The sequence below is a fragment of the Haemaphysalis longicornis genome, unplaced genomic scaffold, assembly GCF_048455015.1.
Source record: "Haemaphysalis longicornis isolate Haplotype H1 unplaced genomic scaffold, Haemaphysalis longicornis Haplotype H1 scaffold_2, whole genome shotgun sequence".
NCBI classification, from domain to species: domain Eukaryota; kingdom Metazoa; phylum Arthropoda; class Arachnida; order Ixodida; family Ixodidae; genus Haemaphysalis; species Haemaphysalis longicornis.
The window spans coordinates 132708708-132732058 of NW_027526295.1; the positions used below are offsets into that span (position 1 = coordinate 132708708).

A 23351-nucleotide genomic window follows, 5' to 3' on the forward strand; every position below is an offset into this window, starting at 1 on the left:
CTGGTTAAGCAGTGGTCCCGGGTTCGAATCCTGAACCAGGACGAATTTTTCTTCAACTGCGAAGTTTCTGAGAAAGCTGTATGGCTTTCCTTTGTAGCCGTATGGCTACATTTAGGTGGATGTCAAACTTTCCTTCACAGAATCTTACTCCACCTTGGGGATTTCCCCTAAATCTGGTCGATTAACGAATGTGTTTTTTATCCCACTTGTTACCCGCATGCATGTACCAAGGCCTGTAAGGAAGAGGACAGTAACCACTCTTGAAATTTTTTTACCACACCATTGTGGAATAGCCCAACAAGACTTTTGTATTTATTTCGCCGGGTTCTCTATTGTCTTGCTACTCTGAGCACTTACTTTCAAGATGCGCGCAAGCTTATGCAGCATCTGCCTTTTTATTCCCAAATCTGTCATCGTAAAGCACCCCGCAGTCCGTTTGTCGGGCTGTTATAAAGCATGCATAAAGGTGCTTCAGAAACTTTGTGGTGGCTTTATTTTTCAGTGCATATCAGCGCCATATGCTTTCCTCGAGAATATCCGCTGTACATTAAACGCGACTATGTAAATGGGAATGTGCAAAAATCAGCTGAACGCTGTAATTCTGCGAGGTGCTCGTATATTGTGTATGCTTCATTTTCGTCAGAACACGTCACTAAAACGGAGCCCAGTTTATTCAAGCTGCTGACATGGCAACAACACATTTCAATGTTTTAAAGGTCCTTTCAGTTTCCGCAGAACGATTAAAAAAGCGTACTAATCGATGTGTGCAACATCGAGGTGCTGACTGGTTAGGGAAGCAGATCGCACCAAGTTTGCTTTGTGATCGTTCTACCACAAGACCTGCGCCTGCGGGCTATCAATGTTCCGATGTGATTCTAGAGTGTTCACAAAAGTTACAAGGTCGGTGAAAATTTGCCTTGTGGAGTGTTCTTATTGGCTTCGCTACTGCACCTGCTACTGTTAGTCGGAGACAAGCCACTTGCATGCCTGTGGAATAACAAAATAACACACCGATTGAACAAATTGCTAGCAAAGCAATATTCGTGTAAAACATGAAACCAACTTGGATTGGCGCAACGGCGTTTACTTGGACGAACAACAGCTCCCTTTAACGTTTGCGTAAATAATGCGAAATACAGCATAAGTGAACATGCGATCACTCCTCAACAATGACACACTGATGATCCGCAACAATTTGCATAAATAAGTACATCAGAAAAGGTCTGTTACTAGCAGCAGCTCAATCCATTAAAAATCTTAGATGCACGCTGCAAATTGTACACCTTAGTAAAGACACATCATATGGATTGCTGGGCTGCTCACAAATAGGAATCATAACTACCTTTCATACCGTTCTGAATTTTCGGTTTCTTACCAATGAAAAACCTGATGCCTATCACTAAACGTAGCTAGAAACCACCATGCACCAACAGATTAGAATAACCACTCGGCATGCCCGTGCTAGGAGACGTCTCAAGCGCGTGAATAGATGGCAGAGGCTTGTGAAAATTACTTTTCTCAGCCTAAGAAAGTATTTTGACATGTTCTGTTAAGAGTTTATAAACTAACGCCGTGTTTCGCTGCGAGAGATTTCCATTTTCTCTTGTGTTCTTTGTCTGCTTTTTTGCACACACTTGGTCTCCTCGATATCCGGGAACTGCTGCATCCTCCGCAGAGACTCAAAAAACCACACACAACGGCGTTTTTTTTTACACAGTTTTTACGAAAAATGCACCCGGCTTCCCATTAAAACACTGAGAGATGGTCCACTATACACCTAAGCAAAATTTTTCACATTAGATGCGCAGACAGCGGGCAACTTAACAGCACTTATTGATGTATTGGTTTGATTCATGCTGAGAATGCCGCATTCTCTTCAATCTCAATCAGCGCGTAAGACATTCTCTCTCTTTTATGCCATCAACTGTTTTTACTGCAGTAATTTCGACCGCTTCACAGCGATTTTATCTGTCACAGTAAAACCAGAGAATGTCAGAACATTGCGGAAACCGCAATTCTTAATTTGCTTGCAGCACAAAATGATCGAGAAAACTCCTAGACCGGCGTGGATTTCCCTTCCTGCTCAAAACAAGCACGTTTCATTGTGCTGTTGTTAACCTACCCGCAGTTTCTACCTGACATTTTTTTCAACCCCCAATAAACGCTGTAAAGCGATGAGCAGACTGTCCTTGCGGGTGCCGCTAATTCACACAAAAAAAATCATCGCACCATACGAGCAAAACTGACGACTGCCGTCGACAGTGACGGCGCTTAAGGAGTGCGCCATAGGAGCGCCGCCGACAGGAGGCCCACCACGAGGACAGCCAACGCCGGCGCGTTCTCCCGGGACGCGCTGGTGAGCCTGCTGTGTTGGGGCACGCCTACTTGGATGGTGCCCTTGGACCTCTTGTACGGCGGGCTCAGCTCGATCTGGCCGGCTGCGCGGAAAAACCGTTGGGAAGAATAGGTGATGAGACAACAGAAGAGAAGTGACGGATGAGGGTTATTAGATGCGAAGCATTTCATGCTCGGGGCTGTATCCCTCCCTCCCTCGTTGTCGTCGTCCGCCGTCCGCACTCTACTGCGCATGCGCGTCTCTTGAGCCCCGTCATCGTTTGGGCAGACGTCAGCGCAGTCCATTACAAAAAGAAATAGTTAGGCGGAGGCCGGTTCCGATCCCACGACTCTCTGGCCGCAACGGTAGGTACGTGGCACTCTTCCCACTGCGCTACAAATCGAGACGGGAGCATGTGCTACGAACGCGCCTTATGTCCTTCACTCAATCAAACTACGCTAAGAAGCTACTGTTAAAACGAAGGAACGCGAAGCTGAACGTCAACGGAACCGACTAACTGAAAACTAATGGGAACTTCAGCCGACCCCATGGCGGTTTCGCATACTACTCAGGGTCCCCCTACGGGACTATTTTGTAATTTTTTAAAGACGATAGTCTTTCTTGGGCTACTTAAACCCAGAAATTTTGGTCTGTCTGTCTGTCTGTCTGTCTGTCTGTCTGTCTGTCTGTCTGTCTGTCTGTCTGTCTGTCTGTCTGTCTGTCTGTCCGCCTGTCTGTGACTCGATTCAGGCACCCGGCCAAAGTAATACACGGCCTGCGCAATAGTATGATATAGTCACAGCTAAATCTACTCGTCTAAGTCCGGTGTAATGTTCATACCTGTCAACATTGATGAAGAAGAGCAAAACGTTACGCAAATATAAGACAACAAATTAATACAGAAGTTATATTTGCAGTGTTCCTTCGTAAAAAATCATACACGCTTGGATTTTTGCGAAATTAAATACTTCATAAACTGCAGAAAAAAAATTCACTCCGCCGTCGCCTGCTGTCGCCCGTACCACTATAGCTTCTGGCGCCATTTTAAGAAATCAACCGGCAGCAGTTACGAAGGGTTCCACTAGATAGGTTCCACGTTCTGCTTGGAACGCACGTGGAGTAGGGCAACGTGGTTCCATAAACGCTGAAGTAGGGCGCCCCAATTCACGCGTGTCTCCGCCGTACGGCAGCGTTGGCATCGAGACACCGGGCCTGGAGCAGTGGAACGCGGTAAATTTAACATGATTTAAGCAAACCTTTGGCGTCTTTACCTTGAGAGGAGCGCGACGCAAGAGGAACAACATGAGATGTGAGCAGGAAATCGAAGGGAGGCATTTACTTTGCAAAGGTAGATAAAGACTGTCGTCTTTTGTCGACATTTGCTACGAAAAGAGCAGATACGCGGCCAATTTTCATTTTTACGCGCTGCTGTATAAATGCGAAGCACATGTTTTCGTGTCATTCATGAAATAATGACAACAGCGAAAGGGACGCTGTTCTGAAGGGGCCGGTCCCAACACGTCCCAATACAGACTACGTAAGTATGATTGCTTCCCACAAAAGACGAAAAGCTAGAGTTAAAAGTAACGGTTCATTTCTGTGGTAAGCAATTGGCAGCGGAGAGCTCACGCAGAACTCCAGGCCTACAGCCGCCGCCACTTCTCCGCCGCCAGTTGGCATATACAACCTGAATATCAACAAATTTCGCGGCTCCATGTGTCGCGACACGCATCTAATAGTGTGCTGTGCGGGCTAAAACCGGCAATGTGAAACGTTTGGCGAGTTAGTGATGCATACGGATTCATAGCACAAACAAGACGACGGGACGACAGCAAGGGGACACACGAAGCGGTGACTTACAGCTGGATTTTATTTTCTCCGGAAACCTCAAATATAGATGCAACTGAAGGAAACGAAAAATAAAAACAACATAAAAGCAGCCATGAAAAACAGAAAGTCAAACCCACATGAACCACGGTACGGGGAAGGCTAAATCTTCGGGTCAGATAAAGCACCGAAAGCCCTTCGTGGATTGAATGGAAAGCGTAGATTAGGACCTGCCTTTACATTGTGGAAACCGATCGACATCGGTCACCAGAAGATGTCTCAATGACAACCTGACCTGCGGGAGCACCACAATGATGTCAAAAATAAAGCGGATGGTCATCGTGCCCCCCGATGCGACAGATGCGGCTGCGAGAAGCTATTTGAAAATCGCCGTGTCATCGGTTAAAGCTTGAACATGCTAGCTCGAGAAATTAGCGAGGCTACCCAGATTAAACGCTTGGGTAAGGATGCATCAGTGTAGCTTCATTGCACTCACGAAGAAGGAACTAGACTATCTTAACATGGCACGTACCGATTATTGTTAGTTGTGAGGTTGGATTTCTGCTTTTCGTCTTTGTTTTTTAAGCTTTGTTTTCTTCAGTTTCGTTTATATTTGGCGTTTCAGGCCAAAATAAAATCCAGTTGTAAGTCAGCGCTTTGTTTGGTCTCTTGCTGTCGTCCTGTCGTCTTACCGTTTGCACTGTGGTTGAATAATACGTGGAGTCATCTGGCTGGCCCTGCCAAGACATGCACAAGTCTCGATTTTCGATAATTGTGTTTTACACTATATTTTGTTAACTTATGTACGCTTTAGACGCAGCCCACTTTCTGATGCAAAAGAGACTGGAGCCTAAACAGCATGGGTATTTTGTGTAGCACTGAATACACTTCCATTCAGCACTCCTTCAGCTCCGCATATCAAGCCGTTGTGTCATCGCTCTGCTAGGCTCACACGGCTCCTGCATGAACATAGCCCCCAGACATGCGTTTTGTAATTGCATCGCAGCAGGAATCTATTGCAATTTACATTCCCCGAACTTTGATTGCCTCATTGTATTTGTCTGCCTGGGTGCCCAGTCGCTGATCTCTGGGTTCCGTAAATTCTGTGGCGAGGCACTTACGCGAATTATTCGCTAGCTTTGATCTCTACTCGGCTGCATGATTAATCAGCTCCGCATCCGCTGCTGATTCATTGCTTTGCGGGGCACTGATGTCACTGAAAGCGTCCCCGGAATCGACGTTATAACATGAGGCGACATAACTTCCTCTTATGATGCCGCTAACGTCATCACCACATTGGTAGAGATGCACAGACAGATAACCGTCTGCGAGGTTGATTTAAATTTATCTTTCCCCGTATTGTTCGCTGTTCCACAAAGCGCATTCTATCTGTGGAAAAAGAAGCATGTCCCGAAACTGTTACGCGGGTGCATTCAACAGGTATACGTATGAAGGACTTGAGTCATGGAGAAGGTGTCCTTGCTCATACGAATATTCAGTAGGGGCAGAACGCATACGAATTCAACACGAACCGTTTTTAATACACTTGAGCGAACCCAAAGTTCAAGCTTTCCTCTATTTCATGTCTGAAAGGAACCACTTCTGAAATCGGCATCTATTATCCCAGGAACTGGGATGCTCGACTTGCTCAAAGGTATACTCGTTGCGCTGAGCCTGACAGACCAAACGAACGCGAGCAGAGTTAAGAAAAGGGCAAGCACTCGCTTTATTCCCGTTTTTTTTAACTCGTAGTCATCCCAACGAGTAAACTACGTAAGTCAACGAAATCGATAACGTACCATTTGCTTAACATTTCATATCGCAGTCGGGATGGACCACCGTTAACTTCGCTTGGAAATTTTCTTGTCTCGCAATAGCGATGCAGTCAAGCAGATAGCCTCTCACAGGCACTCCTCGGGGACGCAAAGTGGCTCCATTATACTCACTTGTAACGTTTGCTTGCCCCCAGAAGTATAGCTGGTGAAGATGCCCAGTCAGGTCGGAGCCGGCCACGCGCACTGGCATCGAGAAGCGACACCAAACACGCTCCTTGTCCTGTTTGACTGTCACGTCCTCCAGAACCTGCGTTCGACAGGAAACAGTATTCAGGTATCCTAGGCACTTGTGAAAAAAATTACCGTCCTACACTGACTTCACGTCGAGGATGCTGATGTGAACAGCGAAGCTGCCTGGCGTTCCCTAATCACAATGCTAAGGTTCATAGAACTTCTCAAAGCCACCAAATGGATTCCAGTTCCAGTAAATGCAATTTTGCCGTGCTCCACAGCTCACGCCATCTACTGGCACGTTTTGTTAATTTTTAACTTAAAACACTGCCACGACGTGGCGCCGCGGGAGCTTTTACTATTTTGACGTCAAAACATTTCCTCGGTGGTATTTTTCTTTTGCTATCGCAAAACCCAAGCACCCATATATTTTTAATTAGAAGAACAATGCAAATATCACTTCCGCATTGATGTCTTGCCTCAAATATACCTAATGTTTTCTTTTTGCTGAACAATATTGACAAGTACAAACATTTCCACCAGGTTTAGTCGTTTAGAAATACTTTGCTTATATAAAAGTCTCGTCTAAGAATATTTCAAACTTGCTGCACCCTGCACTTGGCGCCTTCTCCACCCCTCGCGGGGCTACGCCTTCTCCACATCTATGGTGCTGGTGGTGAGGAAAACATTTATTGCTTCACACGCGTTACCACGCCTAGTTCCATAGACGCCTGGACCAAGAATAACTTCGCTGTTAATAACAGGAAAGGAAGAAGTTTAACGTATTGACATGAACAACAACAGTTTGGTAAAGTTTTGAAATGACGCTTTAATCAGCCTGCTAAGCCATCTCAAGATTCCATGTAATGAGTACGCCTCACAGGCTGCCTTGACAAGAAGCCCAACAAAGTAATATAGGTAGTACGCAAATCGCCGCGATGTACTTTGCAAATAAAGCCAATTGGTTGTCAATGAATGTGGCACTTGGTTTTTTACGAAGTGCCCGGAAGATGCTCTACAGTACCTCCGCCGTTGCAGAAGTGGTCTGTATTTCATCCGGACTTCCGAAAAAAAGGTAGCAAAATTTACTTAATCGTAGTGCTACAAGCTAGCGACAAACACAAGGCACAAGAGAGAGAGAGAGAGACAGAGAGAGAGAAATGGCTTATTCAACGCCGAAGAGATAAGTCCGGCTACCGGCAGCATTTTCTACCTCAGATGGAGGTGATTATAGTGAGCCGAAAAAGGACAAGTACAGTGGGGTCCACTGTTAAAGGGAAACGGCGAGCGCGTGTCCGCTGCGCTCCGCGAAGCACCGGCGCCTAGAAGTGGCGAGAATCGGAGACAGCCGGCACATGCGCACTGACCGCTCCAGGCGTGAGAAGCCGCTGTGTCGCCTGCTACGGCGCTGCGCATGTGCCGGCTGTCTCCGATTCTCGCCACTTCTCGGCGCCGGCGCTTCCCGGAGCGCAGCGGACACGCGCTCGCCGTTTCCCTTTAACAGCGGACCCCACTGTACACGGCAGAGGCAAAAAACGCTACATAAAATAAATACAGAAAGAAAACAAGAAAAGACAAAGGGCGAAGACAAAGAAGAAATTACAAAAGCCGGAGAAATAAAGGATTGTCCATATATGCCCGCCTGAGAACCCGATAGACAATGTTTTTAAGGACGATAATCTTTCTTGGGCTACTTGAACGCGAAAATTTTGGTCTGTCTGTATGTCTGTCTCTCTGTCTGTGACTCGATTCAGGCAGCCGGCAAAAGTGAAACAGTTGCTTCGCAATAGTCTTATGTAACCACAGCCAAATCTAAACATCTAAGTGGGGTGGCAACGTTCATACTTGTCAACATTGTTGTACAAGAACAAGACATTAGAGCAAATATACGGCATAAAATCAATACAAAAGTAACATTTGCAGTGTTCCCTTATTAAAAAATTTATATATGCTTAGTTTCTGCGGCAGCAAATTAAATACTACATCAACTGCAGAAAGCAGTCGCTTGCTGTTGCCCGCGCTCCTGGCGGCATTTAAGAACTCAAACGGTAACTGTAACAAAAGGTTCATCTAGATAGGCTCCATGTTCCGTTTGGAACGCTCGTGGAGTAGAACAATATGGTTCTATAAATGTTCCAGTAGGGTGACTCGATTCACGCGCGTCTCCGCCATACGGCAGCGCTGCCATCGAGGCAACCGGCCTGGAGCTATGGAACGCGGTAAATTTAAATTGACTTGACCAAGTCTCTAGTGTGTTATCTTGGGAGGAAGGAGACAGGAGAGGAACAGCATGAGACGTGGGTGGGAAACAGAAGGGAGGCATTTACTTCGCAGGGGCACCAGTCGACAGCCGTCTTTCGTCGGCATTTTCAAAGAAAGGAACAGACACGCGGCCATTTTTTTGTGCGACCTTTTTCTGGACATTGTTTCCTATGCACACTTTGGTGTTAATGCGGTCCACTCTAAAGTAGCCCGCATTGCGGTACTTGCAGACGTCAACATTGTTAACTAGCCGAGGCACAATAGGGCTAAAGAGGCCAAGTATTTCACGTCTGAAGGCGCAACCACATGCAGCGTACTTTCAGTGTTTCCAGGCGTCGATGTCGTCCCGCGTCAACGCGCGTCGCCAAAAATGGAAATCGGCGTCGACGCAGCGCGAGAAAGCATAAAAAAGCGGGCAGCAGCGGTCGGGTTTCCAGTCCTTCTCGTGTTTTAGACTCATTCCTTTCATCAAAAAACAATCAATTTCTTTCCAACTTGCTGTAATCGGCTGCCTTGAGACAAATTGCAAGCTATTTCTGTTCGAAAGCGCTCATTCATTTGTGGATTGTTTTGGCTTTGATCGCGAGATCGGGGATTTGCGATAGCTTTTTGTGAGTTAAATAAGAAAGCTCCGCCTACATCGCCTGTAGTATTAGCATGATGGGGATTGTCTGCAAGATCGGTGCGTGACGAGCAGACGTTACCAACGCCACAATTCCATTCGTGGTTACCGTGGCTTGCCATACGGAGATGGAGGATGTGCGAAGCCTTTCTTGACTCAAATAAGGGGGCTGTGGTTACATCGCTTGCAGCACTAGCATTATTGTCCTCGGCTCCAAGATCGGTGCGTAAGAAACAAGCGTTACCGCCGCTCAAATCTCTCGAATACGACGAAAACAATACACTCCAGACAATATTCGTCGGCAGCCTCTCTTAGGTTGCGGAATTCTTGGCCCCCGCCTCGTCTTCTGGCGTAGTCGAGCAGTGGGGCGCTTGGGCCTTGTGGTTTTGTTTTGAAAGTCCATGGTTCGAATCTTGACAACGCCTTACTGTGTTTTTTTTTTGCGGTAAGGGTTTGATCAGCTTTTCTTGAAGGGGTAAACAAAGGGTGCCGAGTACCTTGCCTTTTAACCTACAAACGACGCTCGATGGTAAACTCAGCATCAAGGCACCGCCGAAATTTGTTTTGCTTACACTTTGCGTTAATGAAGCTGCAGTCGGTATATAACATCAAGGTTAAATCAAGTAGCAAGTAAAGGTTTGCGAAAGGCGTCTTCGTTTATCATCCTATCTTATTTTGTTCAGACTCTACGGTAAGACTTGAAATGCACTTCGCAGCTGGCATGTCAATTTTTGCCCGCACATTTTTTTTTTTCGTAAAGCTAGGGTCTTGATAACTGCAGTTCAACAATCGACAATGACTCCAAATAAGTGACTTCAACCTAATGGCAAGGTTCATAGAAACGTGTCCAGCAACGCACGCCGACGCAGCGGCTGGCGCATGACTTCGCCGGTCTCATGCGGTTACTCGACCTCTCCTGCGTGTCCGCGCGTTGCCTCCGAACGACGCTCGCGCGACGCGTGATTTTGCGTCAATGTGGTTAGGGCTTTAAGCCCGTTCTAGATGGCGCGAATGTCGCCTCCGAATTCGCAGTGCAGCGCCGCTCATACGACAAGACGATCTATTCTCGTTGCTGTGACAAATTGCCATATGCTTGGAATAGTCCAACGTCTCTTGTTAACGGCGCTGGGCACTTGGCAATTTGTTGCCGCAGTGCAAATAGGAAAAATATATTGTTGGAGCGCACGCACGGCACCTTGGTTAAAATTCGCAGGCGAAATTCGCACCATGCCGGACGGGGTTCACGCGATGTGGGTGGGATGCGTTGCGGATATGCAAACTGTAAAGAGCTAGAAAAAAACTGCTATGAATCGAAAAGAGTTCCGATGTCGTGGCAAGGCGAAGTGCCAGAGCGCGAGGACATGTGACCAGCAGCGCTGTGCTTCAGTGACGCACCTGGTTGGTTTCGACAGGAACGCTGCCGGCGTCGTGCAGAGTAAAGTGACGAACTTCGGCTCCCATCTCTGTTCGTATGCAGGCAAAGATGCTGGCAGCTTTCATCTGCAAGAGACGGGAAGAGGCGACAAAGAAAGTTATAAACTCTAATATCTAAGCACTGATTCAACACATTACCGTGGTGGTCCTCGAATGCATGCACAAGCCTAAATTGTCCATTTCACCGCGTATCAGTCATGCATGGAAATCGCACCGCGATCACTAAATTTAGGTGTCTGCGCACAGGTACCGCTAAGAATGACAGCTTTACGATGCGCACGGGCAGAATAAAAATTATTTCTGAAAAAACGCTCATCATAAGCCGTGCTGCTCGCTATTTAGCGAACAGAACGGCGTATTTTGAAAGACATAAAGACAGAATTGGGAGCTCAGGAGGGAGAAAAGAGTCCCTTGTCATGACACCAGAGTAGCAAACGCTTCAGTTGGCTACTCTGACGCGTCACGAGAATGACAATGCAAGAACATGTAAAGACTGCGTCTTAGAGATTATTCGATTGCAAAGAAACCAGTTAACCTGAGGAGGAGGGAGTGCGGCGCACTGAACGGTATTTGCAGATTTTTGAGTGTTTAATGTAATTTTCCATGCCTGAACAAACCTCAAAATCATGAAAACATTAAAATATAAACGCACCATCGAAAACGTCTAAACTCGCAGACAACCGAGAGTAGCTATCAAGTTACTCCAACAAGTTGTTTCAAGGAAAATTGTTTCAAGACAAGTTCTTTCAGGACAAGTTGTTCCAAGAGTGTCCTTCTTTTCTTTCCCCAGTTTTTCCTCCATTTTCTTCCCGCAAACACCAGGATGTTTTCTTGTTTGCCCACTTTTAAAACTATTAAAATTTGGGAATCACAGATTCGCGTGAAATTGAAGACGTAGTCTCGGTATGAACTTTGTACCCTTTAAGAGCTGTCATCAGCAAAACCGGAAGTAACTTCATACTTCCGTTGTTAGGGGATATATTTCTAATGAGGCAGGTTGTAAGATACTGTCTTTTTTTCCTACAGTTGTCAATGCTGGACATTGTTATTGCTGTAAATTGCGGATCAATACAAGAAATGCATTCATATCATTCCCTACGGTCGAATTTTGTTTAACATTTGCATTTCGTTCGAATCAAGACAGCTTTAGCGGACAGTCTTTTTTTTCCACCGTTGCAATGTCATACCCAATGTAAGGAAGGAATTTGGCTTGGTTTAATAAAACCATTACGCTAGTTGTGATTTGGTACCTTTGCATTGATACTCACCCAAGCCTAAAACGGGGCTTGCAAGTGGCATGTCAGCGAGCGCCGGTTGCATGCGGTTCTGGCGCCTAATTCTCTAAAACGACGGGGCGTCGCTCTTAAACGAAGGGGTAGCGCCATGCAAATGCATGTGTTCTGGGGTCGGGGCTATCGCTTTGAGCTGTTCCAGGACCGAGCAGCCCTATAGAAAAGCACTGTGGCAAGGGCACGAAGCGACACCCACTGCCCCCCGTCGCTTCGCTTGTCGCTTCGTGCACTTGCCACAGTGCTTTTCTGCAGGGCTGCTCGGTCCTGGAACAGCTCAAAGCGACGGCCCCGACCCCAGAACACATGCATTTGCATGGCGCTACCCCGTCGTTTAAAAGCGACGCCCGTTTTTAGAGAATTGGGCCCCCTGGTTTCCCCAACTTTCTGCTCAACCATAGTGCAACCGACGGCTATCGTAACCTATCACGATATTTTAGCATCGGCTTTTGGCACCAAAATCTCTATATTATGCGGCAGCCATCCATTTCTGTAGCCCAAATTTCTAGGTGAAGCTTCAGAGCGTAAAATACACATTTTTGTGATCAAACACTAGCAACCTTCAACGCGCCCCACGTACCTTTCATCGCGGCGGACGCGGATCCCATACAAAAATGCCTTATGGGCGTCTATAGAAAAATGTATGGTGAGCTATGGCCGCCTATGGGTCCCTATGGTCACCCATAAAAGTGCATAAATTAGGCTATAGCCAGCTATTGAAGTCTTTATGCATCCTGCACTAAAGAACGTAAACCATACAATTCTCTTTAGACGACTATAGAACATCCTAGTGTGTTTAGTCTATAGAGTCACAGCTATTCAGGCTACTGTAGCCAGCTAAAGAAAAATCTATGGCTTTAGTTCTATAGGCCAGCCGCGACAAAGCTCTTTTGGCTGGCTATAGACCATTGTTTAGCTTTAAGTCTACAGACTTGAATCCATTCAACTGTCTTTTACCAGCTTTTGAAAACAGTTCGTGCTAAAGCTAAAGAGAGAAAGCCATAAAAGCTCATTTGGCTGGCTATTAGGCCGTTGTTTAGCTCTAACTCTACAGACTCAAAACCATTGAGCTGTCTTTTGCCAGCTATTGAAAAGGATTCGTCCTAAAGCTAAAGAGAGAAAGCCATAAAAGCTCATTTGGCTGGCTATAGGCCGTATTTTAGCTCTAACTCTACAGACTCAAGCTATTGAAAAGAATTCGTCCTAAAGCTAAAGAGAGAAAGCCATAAAAGCTCATTTGGCTGGATATAGGCCGTTGTCTAGCTCTAAGTCTACATAATTGGAACCATTCAGCTGTCTTCTGCCAGCTATTAGAGAGAATCTGCCCTAAAGCTAAAGAGAGGCACCCATAAAAGTTTCTGCGGCTGGCTACAGCGCAATATATAACTGTAAACCTTTAGACGTGTGACAATTAAGCAACATTTAGCCGGAATTAGGAAAGCGTTTGGCGCAGAATTTAGAGGCTTGCATCCATAAAAGCTTCCTTAGCTAACTACATAGTGACATAAGCCTCTAAGTCTCCAGCCGCTAATAAAAAAGTGTTAGCCTATAAAGGTATAATTCCAGCGCACCATTAAATTCTATTCCGCTGGTTCCAATATGACTTATGACGCGTAATTTATACACTCAGGATTTACCTAGCTACATCTACAAAACAGACTGAATAACGATGATGAGGTTCATCAGCCAGTTATATGAAAGTTTTAGTTAAATAACGTTAGGTACCTAATGAACCAACAATATGGGAAAAGTACGATTAAAGGCAGCTACAGACAGATTAACACTCAAATTCAGGTTGCAACTTTGGATACTGTGCGTCGGCAAAGCTTGCGAATGAACGTCGACCGAAAGACGTATAAGTTCGGAGAATTCTTCCTCTGTGGCCCTTCGCTGCCGCGGTCAAGTGAAAAAGCGGGCTTCTCTGAAAATGGACTTCTCAGCGTCGAAGCAAATTGGAAAGAACTTTCGCTACCCCCGTTCCTGCGGGCGCAGTCAGAAATATGGTGGCATCTGCGAACAACCGCATTCCTTCTCCCGCGGAGCTCACTTTGAAATTAGTCATTGAGAAAGTTGGAGAGCGACCCAAGCTGGACCGAAGGAGGCAGGGAAAGGAAGTTCTGGGAAGCGTTGAAAAGGTAGAGGGGACCACGACCGGCCGGGGAGGTGCGGCGTGAGTGCCGCGCGCGTCGACGCTGTAGCCCGGTCGTGCGAAGGGAAGTTTTCGTGGAAAAAAGGGTCAGGCGTTCCGTGCTGTGTTAGTATTCGTGCGCGCAGCAATAATAGTGGCAGAAAAATTTCCCTGAGTACTGATAACAGATATAGTTTTTTCGTATGAAGATAACATAACGTTAAGCGATGTTGTATTTGCCAAATAAAATCATGACCAGAAAACAAGTTAGAAAAAGGTCGAAAGATGGGCACGTATCACGCACTATTTGCTAGCCCTATGGACCTGCTTATACCAGGATGTACTCAGTCCGCCACATCTCGTCTCCTTGCTCATGTGCGCGGGCATGGCACGTGTTGCCTAATGTTGCAAATTTACGACTCGACTGCAATGTGTTCGTGTTGATGGTGTGACGCCAAGCAAATGTGCCCCTTTTCGCGGTCGGAAATTTCGGTGTTTACGGTGACAGTGTTACGATTAATTCAAAATCAACTGGAAGTCATGCGAAAATGGATACCTGCGATACCGCGACAGTAATTTCATCGTACGCAAAACACCAGGGTGAGTGATCTTACGAACTGAAGAGGCTGTATTGTGCGAGAAACGCAGGACTTTTTTTGGTGTTGAAGAATACGTTTCCAAGCTACCCTGCACCACATGGGCATTGCAATGTACACAGAAGTGAAGATTTCGCCGCGGTGATGAGATAAATATAATTATTTTTTCGCGAACTGAGAAAACGTACAAGGAACTAATTGAACGGACTTGGAAAACGTTTTTTATTATTGCATTATGTGCGACCGTCTTCTTTGTTTAATTAAGAGTGCATTTCCATTTTAGCCACCATACTTGCAACTTCTTGCATTGAGTACTGAGTGAAATGAACGACTTCTGAGTGTTCTAATTTCTGTGGACTACCCAGCACCTGTAGGTATATGTGTCTCGGTGGGCGTTCGTGGAAAATGTGCCGCGTAGTGTGGCTGTCGAGCGAATGACGTAAGCGTGAGCCAGAGTGTTGGAATGCGTGTGCTGTGTGTTTCGATCGGCGTATGTGAACAACCGTTTACTGGCGGGGAAGTAGCGTAGATAGTAGCCCTTTATGTAATGAATGGGATGAATAAACCCCTTGGTTTTGCTTTTCTTGTTTGCCTTTGTTTAAGCCTTTTGTGAATGAAAACTGGCGATGTGTTTGCAGTCGCAACCTTGCACTCCCCCTATATGGCTGAAGTGTTCATGGAGCATATATTACAGAATGAAGATAGCCACACAACCTAAGTGCCACCGGAGAAGTTCTAGAGATCCGCAAGGCTATATGCCGGCATGGCAGCGTGTTAATAATTTCCCAGAGGCTGCCGCTGTCGCTGAGTTTCAAGTAGTGGCGATTCTCTTCTGGCTGCAGCCCATGCAAAAATATCGTATGGTCGGCTATTGAAAATCCTTCTTATGGTTGTCTTTAGCTATTTAGCCCAATTATCTTAAGATATTTCTATGGCTGTCTTTAGCCATTTCTATAGATATTCCTAAGGGTGTCTTTAGTTTCTTCTATAGCCATAGCGATATCGAAAGAAGACCTAAAGAAGGCCATAGAACCGGCTATAGAAGAAGCTAAAGACACCCATAGAAATGTCGATACGAATAGCTAAAGACAACCATAGAACCGGCTATGGAAGAAGCTAAAAACACCCATAGGAATGTCGATACAAATATCTAAAGACAACCAAAGAACGGACTATAGAAGAACCTAAAGACACCCATAGGAATGGCGATACGAATAGCTAAAGACAACCATACAACCGGCTACAGAAGAACCTAAAGACACCCATAGGAATGTCGATACGAATACCTAAAGACAACCACAGAACTGGCTATAGAAGAAGCTAAAGACACCCATAGGAATGGCGATACGATTCGCTAAAAACACCCATAGAAACGTCTAAAGAATATTGGGCCAAATAGCTAAAGCCAACCCTAAAAAAGATTTTCTATAGCCGACCATACAACATTTTTGTATGGGGATACTCGTCTGCACCTCCTCTCAACTGCTTTCTTTATGCCCTTATCGCTCTTTCCTCGCCCCCGCGCGGCTCTCTTGCGCCATTGCTGATAGCGGAGGCCGTGCGCTGTATATCATACGCACAAACACCCTTGTGGCGAGCCACGCATCACGACTCTGCCGCGCTCCCTCACTGCGCAGGCGAGGCGCGTTGCTCACACCCCCTACCCCCTTTCCCCTTACAGTACGCACCATCTTTTTTCCTACAGGATGGATAGTTGGGCGAGTTGGATTTAATACACTGTGAAAAATGAAGGCGCGCAAAAAGACGGCTACGCAGAAAAATAAATACACAGGACGACGCGCTCGCCGTGTAATATCGTTCCTTTTCTCGCGTTTGCTCCAGCCTGCTCAGAGCATGCGGGCAGGCTTCATACACGCACTAGCTCTGCGATGCAGTGCAAAACAACACCAATAGAGAACCAAAACTCGAACTTATGCTTCCTCTTGTGATGCAGGCAGTCTTAGCACAACCAGCAAATGAACACAATAAGACTGCTTGCACACCACTTACTACAGAACATACCGCGAGGAGAGGCCTGGAGGGTGTCCTTACCCCTAGTGAGTCGTTGGTGAAGCCGAGGGCCACGTACCGGCCGGCCATGGACGCCTTGCCCCCGATGGTCGTCTCCATCGTCTGATTGTCGGCGCTAAGCTTATAGGTGATCGACAAGTCGCAGCGGCTGGCCCACTCGCATTTGCTCTTCGTGCTCGACAGCGTCACGCAGCTCTTCGTGCTACCGCAACCCTCCTTGGACGGCGCTGCGGGGACATTGGGCACATTTATATATGCATCATCCGCGGTTTGTTTCTCCGAAGACACTGACGAGAAGATACAAGAAGGCAGCTACAGGCTTGAAGATAACGCTTAAAGTTAGGTTAGTTGTTTTTTGCTTAAATGCACATTGCTACTGCCAGCTCCAGTCACCGGGGGCCGCATATCGGCACGTAGTTCCGATCGCTTCTCAGTGCCTCCACGGCCAGCTGCTTCGAACGACACACCTTGCATCTCTCTTGAGGCACGGTGGGTGCCGAGAAACGTGCAATTTTCAAGCTCAGCCTCTGCATGACTCCACAGTTGCGTCAATAATTACTGGCTACAAAACGATAAAATTGGGACGTAGAACTCCGAAGCTGTTAAAACAGGCCTGACCGGCTCGCCGTAGCTGAAGGCGACGGATGGATTTCAGGCAACGTAAGGATCTTTCTCGTGCGCCGAAATTTCAGCACACCCGCGTTATTGTATTTCGCTTCCGTTACGAAAGCTGCCTTCGTGTAGATAAATCATACTTGTAACCCTGTCAACGCGTCGAGCCTTGGGCTACCGCGGACGGGTAATTATCACCAATTCCATGCCGACGAAGTTCACAGCACCGACATGAGCTGCTTTCGCGGCGAAACTGGGCTGCTAATAAAGTTAGTCATATCTGCAATTCACACGTGAGAAGTGCAAAAGGTTCCTTACGGAATTCCTCCACCTGGAAGCCGCTCGCGACCTCGATGTTGTACCAGTACTCGTTGTTCACCACGAATGTGCCCCTGGGAGAAAGCACCACGTCGTTAGCCGAGAAACACCGGTTCAGATAAATGTCATTTTTCAACGTTGTAGGAACATTAACATATAACAAGTCGGCGATAAGCATATTATGAATACTACGAAACGGTGAAATTATTAAACGACTTGGAAGTTCAGCTTGAACGAAAAACACAGGACTGAGGGAGGAAACACATATATCAACTGAGTTTACTAACAAAAAAGGGGAACATATATACAAGAAACATTGCACAACAATGGCACAGCGCGACACTCTTTTTCCCGAGATTAGTTAACAGGATAATCGCTAATAAGGTCCAGTTTTTTTTTCTGTCAGAGCTACGGAAGCTGTGCTCACGCACGTGTCAGCTTTCTTGCTGATGGCCACTGCTTCGACGACCTCACGTGCGAGGCGATTGCGTTTCTCGCGAAGCACGTCGATATCCTCGATGCGCGCGGTGCATTTGGGGCAAGTGCGGCAACGGAATGATTGGTGCCCGGATGAAGTTGCCTTGAGTGAAGACGTGCCGGGCGACCACCAGTGTAAGTTAAGGGACAAAAATAAACAGGCCCTATGTGCTGAATACGCCAACTGAGAAAAGCGCATAAAAACAACATTGCTAGGACAGTAGCTTGGTAGAGCCAATATTCAAAAATAATTAATTTAAATACGCGAACATTCATTTTCAATCGTAATTCTGCTGACATACACAGCGCGACACTCAACAAGATTTCGGTGCTTATTTCCCACAGCCCAAAGCACTGTGCGGAAAGGGACTTTTCTGTACTCGGCCTCCCATTTCTTCCTTAAGCATGGGAACCGGACGACGGCCAGCTTGATACAGTATCAGTCTGGGATGAACGTTCGACGGCAACACAGCCGGCTGCGGCCGATATGTGGAAGTCTGAGAATGGGTGCCGCTTTGGCTGAGCGCCGTCATGGCAGAGCATGAAAACTACAAAAAACGCATACAAACGTGCTTCACTGTTTTGCACAACTGTGGGGATGCAGTTTTAAAATATCAGGCGTTCTTGACACCCGATATCACGCAAAGCTTATGCTTACCGAACCACAAATTTTGGGACCCAGTGCTTCGCACCGATGACGGACTTACTGATCGACCAACCACCCATCACAACAACCGAAGTGAGTGAGTGAGTGAGTGAGTGAGTGAGTGAGTGAGTGAGTGAGTGAGTGAGTGAGTGAGTGAGTGAGTGAGTGAGTGAGTGAGTGAGTGAGTGAGTGAAGATGAGTTAGTCAGGAAGTGAGAGTGAGTATGTGAGTAAGTGAGAGTGAGTGAGTGAAGATGAGTGAGTCAGGAAGTGAGAGTGAGTGAGTGAGTGAGTGAGTGAGTGAGTGAGTGAGTGAGTGAGTGAGTGAGTGAGTGAGTGAGGAAGTGAGAGTGAGTATGTGAGTAAGTGAGAGTGAGTGATGATGAGTGAGTCAGGAAGTGAGAGTGAGTATGTGAGTAAGTGAGAGTGAGTGAGTGAGTGAGTGAGTGAGTGAGTGAGTGAGTGAGTGAGTGAGTGAGTGAGTGAGTGAGTGAGTGAGTGAGTGAGTGAGTGATAGTGAGTGAGAGTGATGAAGAGTGAAGACTTCAGAGTTATCAATTAACTTGTCAATCAAAACCAGTTCGATAGCTCATGATACAGCCTTTTGGTCAATATTGATAGGCTGAGTAATATATACGCAGGAGTTGTAATATGCATGGTGGCATTCGCTGTGCTTAGCCCACAGCACGCTGATGGCTCAACGGAACGTGAGGTTGTCAGGAGGCAAGGCAAATGTGCGACAACTGCATCTCGCGTTATTCCTTGCAGAGGTAAAACTTGCTCCATGCCAGTGTTTCAAAGTGACGAGTAGCGTCACGATTGAGGCAAAAATCGGGGGGAAAACAGGCAGAGCTTCGGTCTGATGCGAGAACTGAGGGGCTATGAAGCTATTGCTGGTGTCTTCCAACCGATTGCATAGAGTGTTGCTTTCGGTTTGGTGTTCTCGTTCACCATGCCTAGCTTTGGCTTTATGCCAAATAAGGCACGCGGAGGGCTCGCCCAGAGCCGATATCTTGCGGGCTACAGAAAAGCAAACTAAATGTCTTCACCATCACCACCTCCGCGTTTTGGCCTACATGTGATGATTGTGGGTGCGATAGCAAAAATCGTCACGTCTTACAAAAATAATTCTCTTCAAAAATATTGAATGGCAAGAAACACAACCGCAACGTCTGCTGTATTCGCCACGGTAAAGAGAAAATCATAAACAAGATAAGAACATTGCCATGAAGAATCATCCAGTACGCGGTAGCTCAGAAATGAACGACCAATAATGCCGGTTACACATCGGCTAAGCGAAATTCTGGGCAATGTAGGGAATGCAACGTTGAACCCAGAAAGTTGATGCGCGATTTCAGAAACTTCGGTCGCAGAAGATAAGATAAGGAAGGCGGAAAGGACGAGCGGGAAGACAAATCATGTGCTGTTTCCTTCTTACTTGTTAAAGAGAACCTGAAGTCAACCAGCAAGTTGGTTTCAAACGAAAGGCTGACCTTACCTTCGCCATTTTAGCGTTGATTCCGTGTCGAAAGATGTCTACATTGCTCAGAAATCGTGAATAAAACGCTGTTCAAATGTGACGCAAACAGCGACTGCAGTCGCTGCTTGATTCACGATAAACCGAAAGCAAGCGAGGTAGTGGTGATGTATAGCGGTATAGAAGCAACCACGTACCAAGCGGTTCCGTCAGTTTCGGTTAATTTCATCATTCCGTTAGTTTTGGGGCAGTTTACGTAGGTTTCGGTACTTTCCAGAACTCCCACGTCCTTTGCAGCTGCGGATCGCTAAGCAAAATGTTCCTTGATTGGACCCGTGATCGATATTGACACTTTGTTGAAGAAAAAAGTGTTGTCCTTCTGACGCTACTTGCTGGGCGCTACTCGCCCAGGTGTGGATGAGTAGCGCCACCCAGCGGCAGCCAGGAAAGACGTTGCGCATGCCAGACGTTTTCCCCACTTCCGGTGCAAGTTTCGTTGTATAGCCAGGGGCGGCGGCACCTGTCTTCACGTCTTCGCTATTTTCTACCGCATTTTAAATAAACCTCTACGACTAAGAGCGGTATATTCTTGTTCTCGGTGAGGCAATCCATCGATCTAGAGCAACTTTTATTTTGATTTTAGTGTCGTTTTAATAACGAGGCCCCGTTAAGCATTCCTACCTTGACAAACAAAACATTTTTCGGCAACATGTCCCAACTCCTGCAATAATTCTGAAAAAAAGAAACGCGACACTACCACGCACGAGAAACTCAGCTAACAACTTTCCCGAAACGGTAAACATAGCACTAGGGATTCATTTTGCGCTCTATGTTGGGTAATGAAGCAATTACTCTTTCGGTACGAGCGGACTCTGGGAGGAATACGTATACTATGAATGATTCAAGCGCTCGAGGCGCACCGCTTGTCGGTCGTTCATCCCAATTACTTGGGTTATGCGTCCGTTTATTCGTTTTCTTTTCTGCAATAAAATGCCGCATTATTTCTCAACGAAGAACGAAGAGATACACGAAAAAGTTATTCACCTGCGCTACTTTCAATCTTTCAGCTCTCAGAGGAGAAATAACGTCGCCTTGGGGGAATGGCGGCTCGCTTTTGAAGCCCCGATTCTGCGAGACGGCTCATCTTGCCATAAATTACGAGTCTGAGCAAGGAAGGTTTGTGAGGCCTTACAGTAAAGACATTTTTGCTTTATCGGAGTGTCCGTTTTCAGCTCTGAACTCTTTATTTTGCCTCTTGACCCGCAGTACCGCCAGGCAAAAACGAACGACGTTATGTCGCAGCAGGAGAAAAAAAAGAGAATGGGCACATTCAAATTACCCGCCAAGGTTTTGATGCCTGGTTAAGAAAGAAGCGTTACCACAATGAATGAATGCATAAATTTATTACAGAAGGGATGGCACTCTGGCCTGTTGGGGGAAAAAGGGGAAGGGGTTCAGGGTCGATAAAGCTTAAGTTCTGTTGACGAGGTAAGCTTCCTTCACGAAGGCCCACAGTCCAAGTAGCACGTCGTTGGCGTTATTCCTTGGATAGAGACAATCCTGCAGACATGTGACGCCAGGGGGCTTGTGTCGTGCTCGGATTCCTTCCAGGACCCTACACGACCACAGCAAGTGGTTGATTGTCGGTCTATCTTGGTGGCACAGGGAGCACAGAAGCCGGTCTGGTGGAACTTGTGCGTTCTTGTGTTGGTGGTAGTGTTCCCAGCGAGCTACGATGTCTTCCGTAAGGGCGTAACTCGTGCGGGCCTTTGTTAGAAGACCTTGTGCAGCTCGTGGGATGTTGCGGGGTATTGGGTGCTGTAGCTCGGGAATCGTTGCTCTGAGGTCTTTCTTGCTTTCCTGTCGAAGTGTCTTCCTGCGTTCCTCAGGGGAAGGGTTATGTGAAAGAGAAGGCGCTGCAGACTCCGAGGGGTGGTTGAGAATTGTCTCCCTCGCGAGCCTATGGGCCTCCTCATTCCCGGGGTTACCTGTGTGGCCAGGTATCCACTGCACTCGTATGTCGATGTTATGGTCACGCTGGAAGGTTCCACAGAGTTCTTTTATACGATGAGGTGTAGTGTGTCGTCGTGGCGGGGTGCGTAACGCTTTGATGGCTTCGAGGATATCGGTGAAGATTATAACTCGAGGTGTATTTTCAGCTATAACGTCTGGGATCATGTGGGCACCTAGGAGGATGGCTTGCAGTTCGAGTTCAGTAGTGAAAATGAGATCATTAATTGAGAAACACTTCGTGCTCGTTCGGCTTAGGTCGGTTGCAGCAAGTGCTATGAGGAGGCGAGTTTCGTCCATGGACCCATCTGTGTAAATAGTAGCTCCTGTTGATTGCACATACCACGTGACAGTCGCTTGTGTCTTTCATTGATGGCTGGGGCTAGTCTTGTGGGTCTTTGTTGGTAACGGCTTCGAGCGTTACCACAATAAAAATTCCTGGAGGTTTATAGGCGTAAAAAACGCTATTTCTTGTTTCAAGTAGTTAAAATTCAATTACGCGATCCCGGTTCAGCGGTGTGCTCGACTCCGTTGCTTCCTGGTAATCGACACTGCCCTTTGTGCCGTCTTCGACGAACAGACAATCTCTACACAAAATAGTATTTATTGCTTCTGTAACTCACTGGAATTCGTTTGTGTTATGGTGAATAAATGCTAGAGTTGTTTTTGAGCCTCCCACTTCAAAAATCCCTTGTCGTTACCTCTCTCCTTTTTTCCTCTCCCCTATTGTGTGCTTTGTGCAACTTATACAACAATTGTGCTATATCTTGTTGTGATAGATCAGACGTTTAAGTTTTTAAATTACACAATATGGGTCAATTGAAAAATTTCACTCCGTAGTATTACTGGTTCCAGTTGATTTCTTCCTTGTCGCTTTATTTCTATGTCGTGTTTCCTTTCTTTTCCTGAGTGGACTAGAACAAAGGCTTCGGATATTCCTGATATCTCTATAAAAGTTGATTGATTGATTGATTGATTGATTGATTTATTTATTTATTTATTTATTTATTGATTGATTGGTAGTAATTGTCGGTTTCATGAATATTTTCCTGAGTGCACTAGAACAAAGGTTTCGGACGTTTCTGATATCTTCATACAGGTTGATTGATTGATTGATTGATTGATTGATTGATTGATTGATTGATTGATTGATTGATTGATTGATTGATTGATTGATTGATTGATTGATTGATTGATTGATTGATTGATTGATTGTAATTCGAGGTTTTCTGAACATTTTATATCAACCTAAATTAGGCTAATTTAGTTTGTTGCCGCTCCA

General features: G+C 46.3%; 1 protein-coding gene across 1 annotated transcript in view; it reads right to left on the reverse strand.

The window, feature by feature from the left end:
* Positions 1–260: 260 nt before the first annotated feature.
* Positions 261–23351, reverse strand: part of LOC144169239 (uncharacterized) — a 122204-nt gene continuing 99113 nt past the window's right edge. Inside the window, exons 3-7 of the mRNA XM_077698296.1 lie at positions 17461–17534; positions 16552–16757; positions 10448–10552; positions 6109–6244; positions 261–2438 (exon numbers count right to left, since the gene is read on the reverse strand). Coding sequence (XP_077554422.1) covers positions 2272–2438; positions 6109–6244; positions 10448–10552; positions 16552–16757; positions 17461–17534 — 688 coding nt within the window. The 3' untranslated portion in view covers positions 261–2271. The remainder of the gene's footprint in view (positions 2439–6108; positions 6245–10447; positions 10553–16551; positions 16758–17460; positions 17535–23351) is intronic.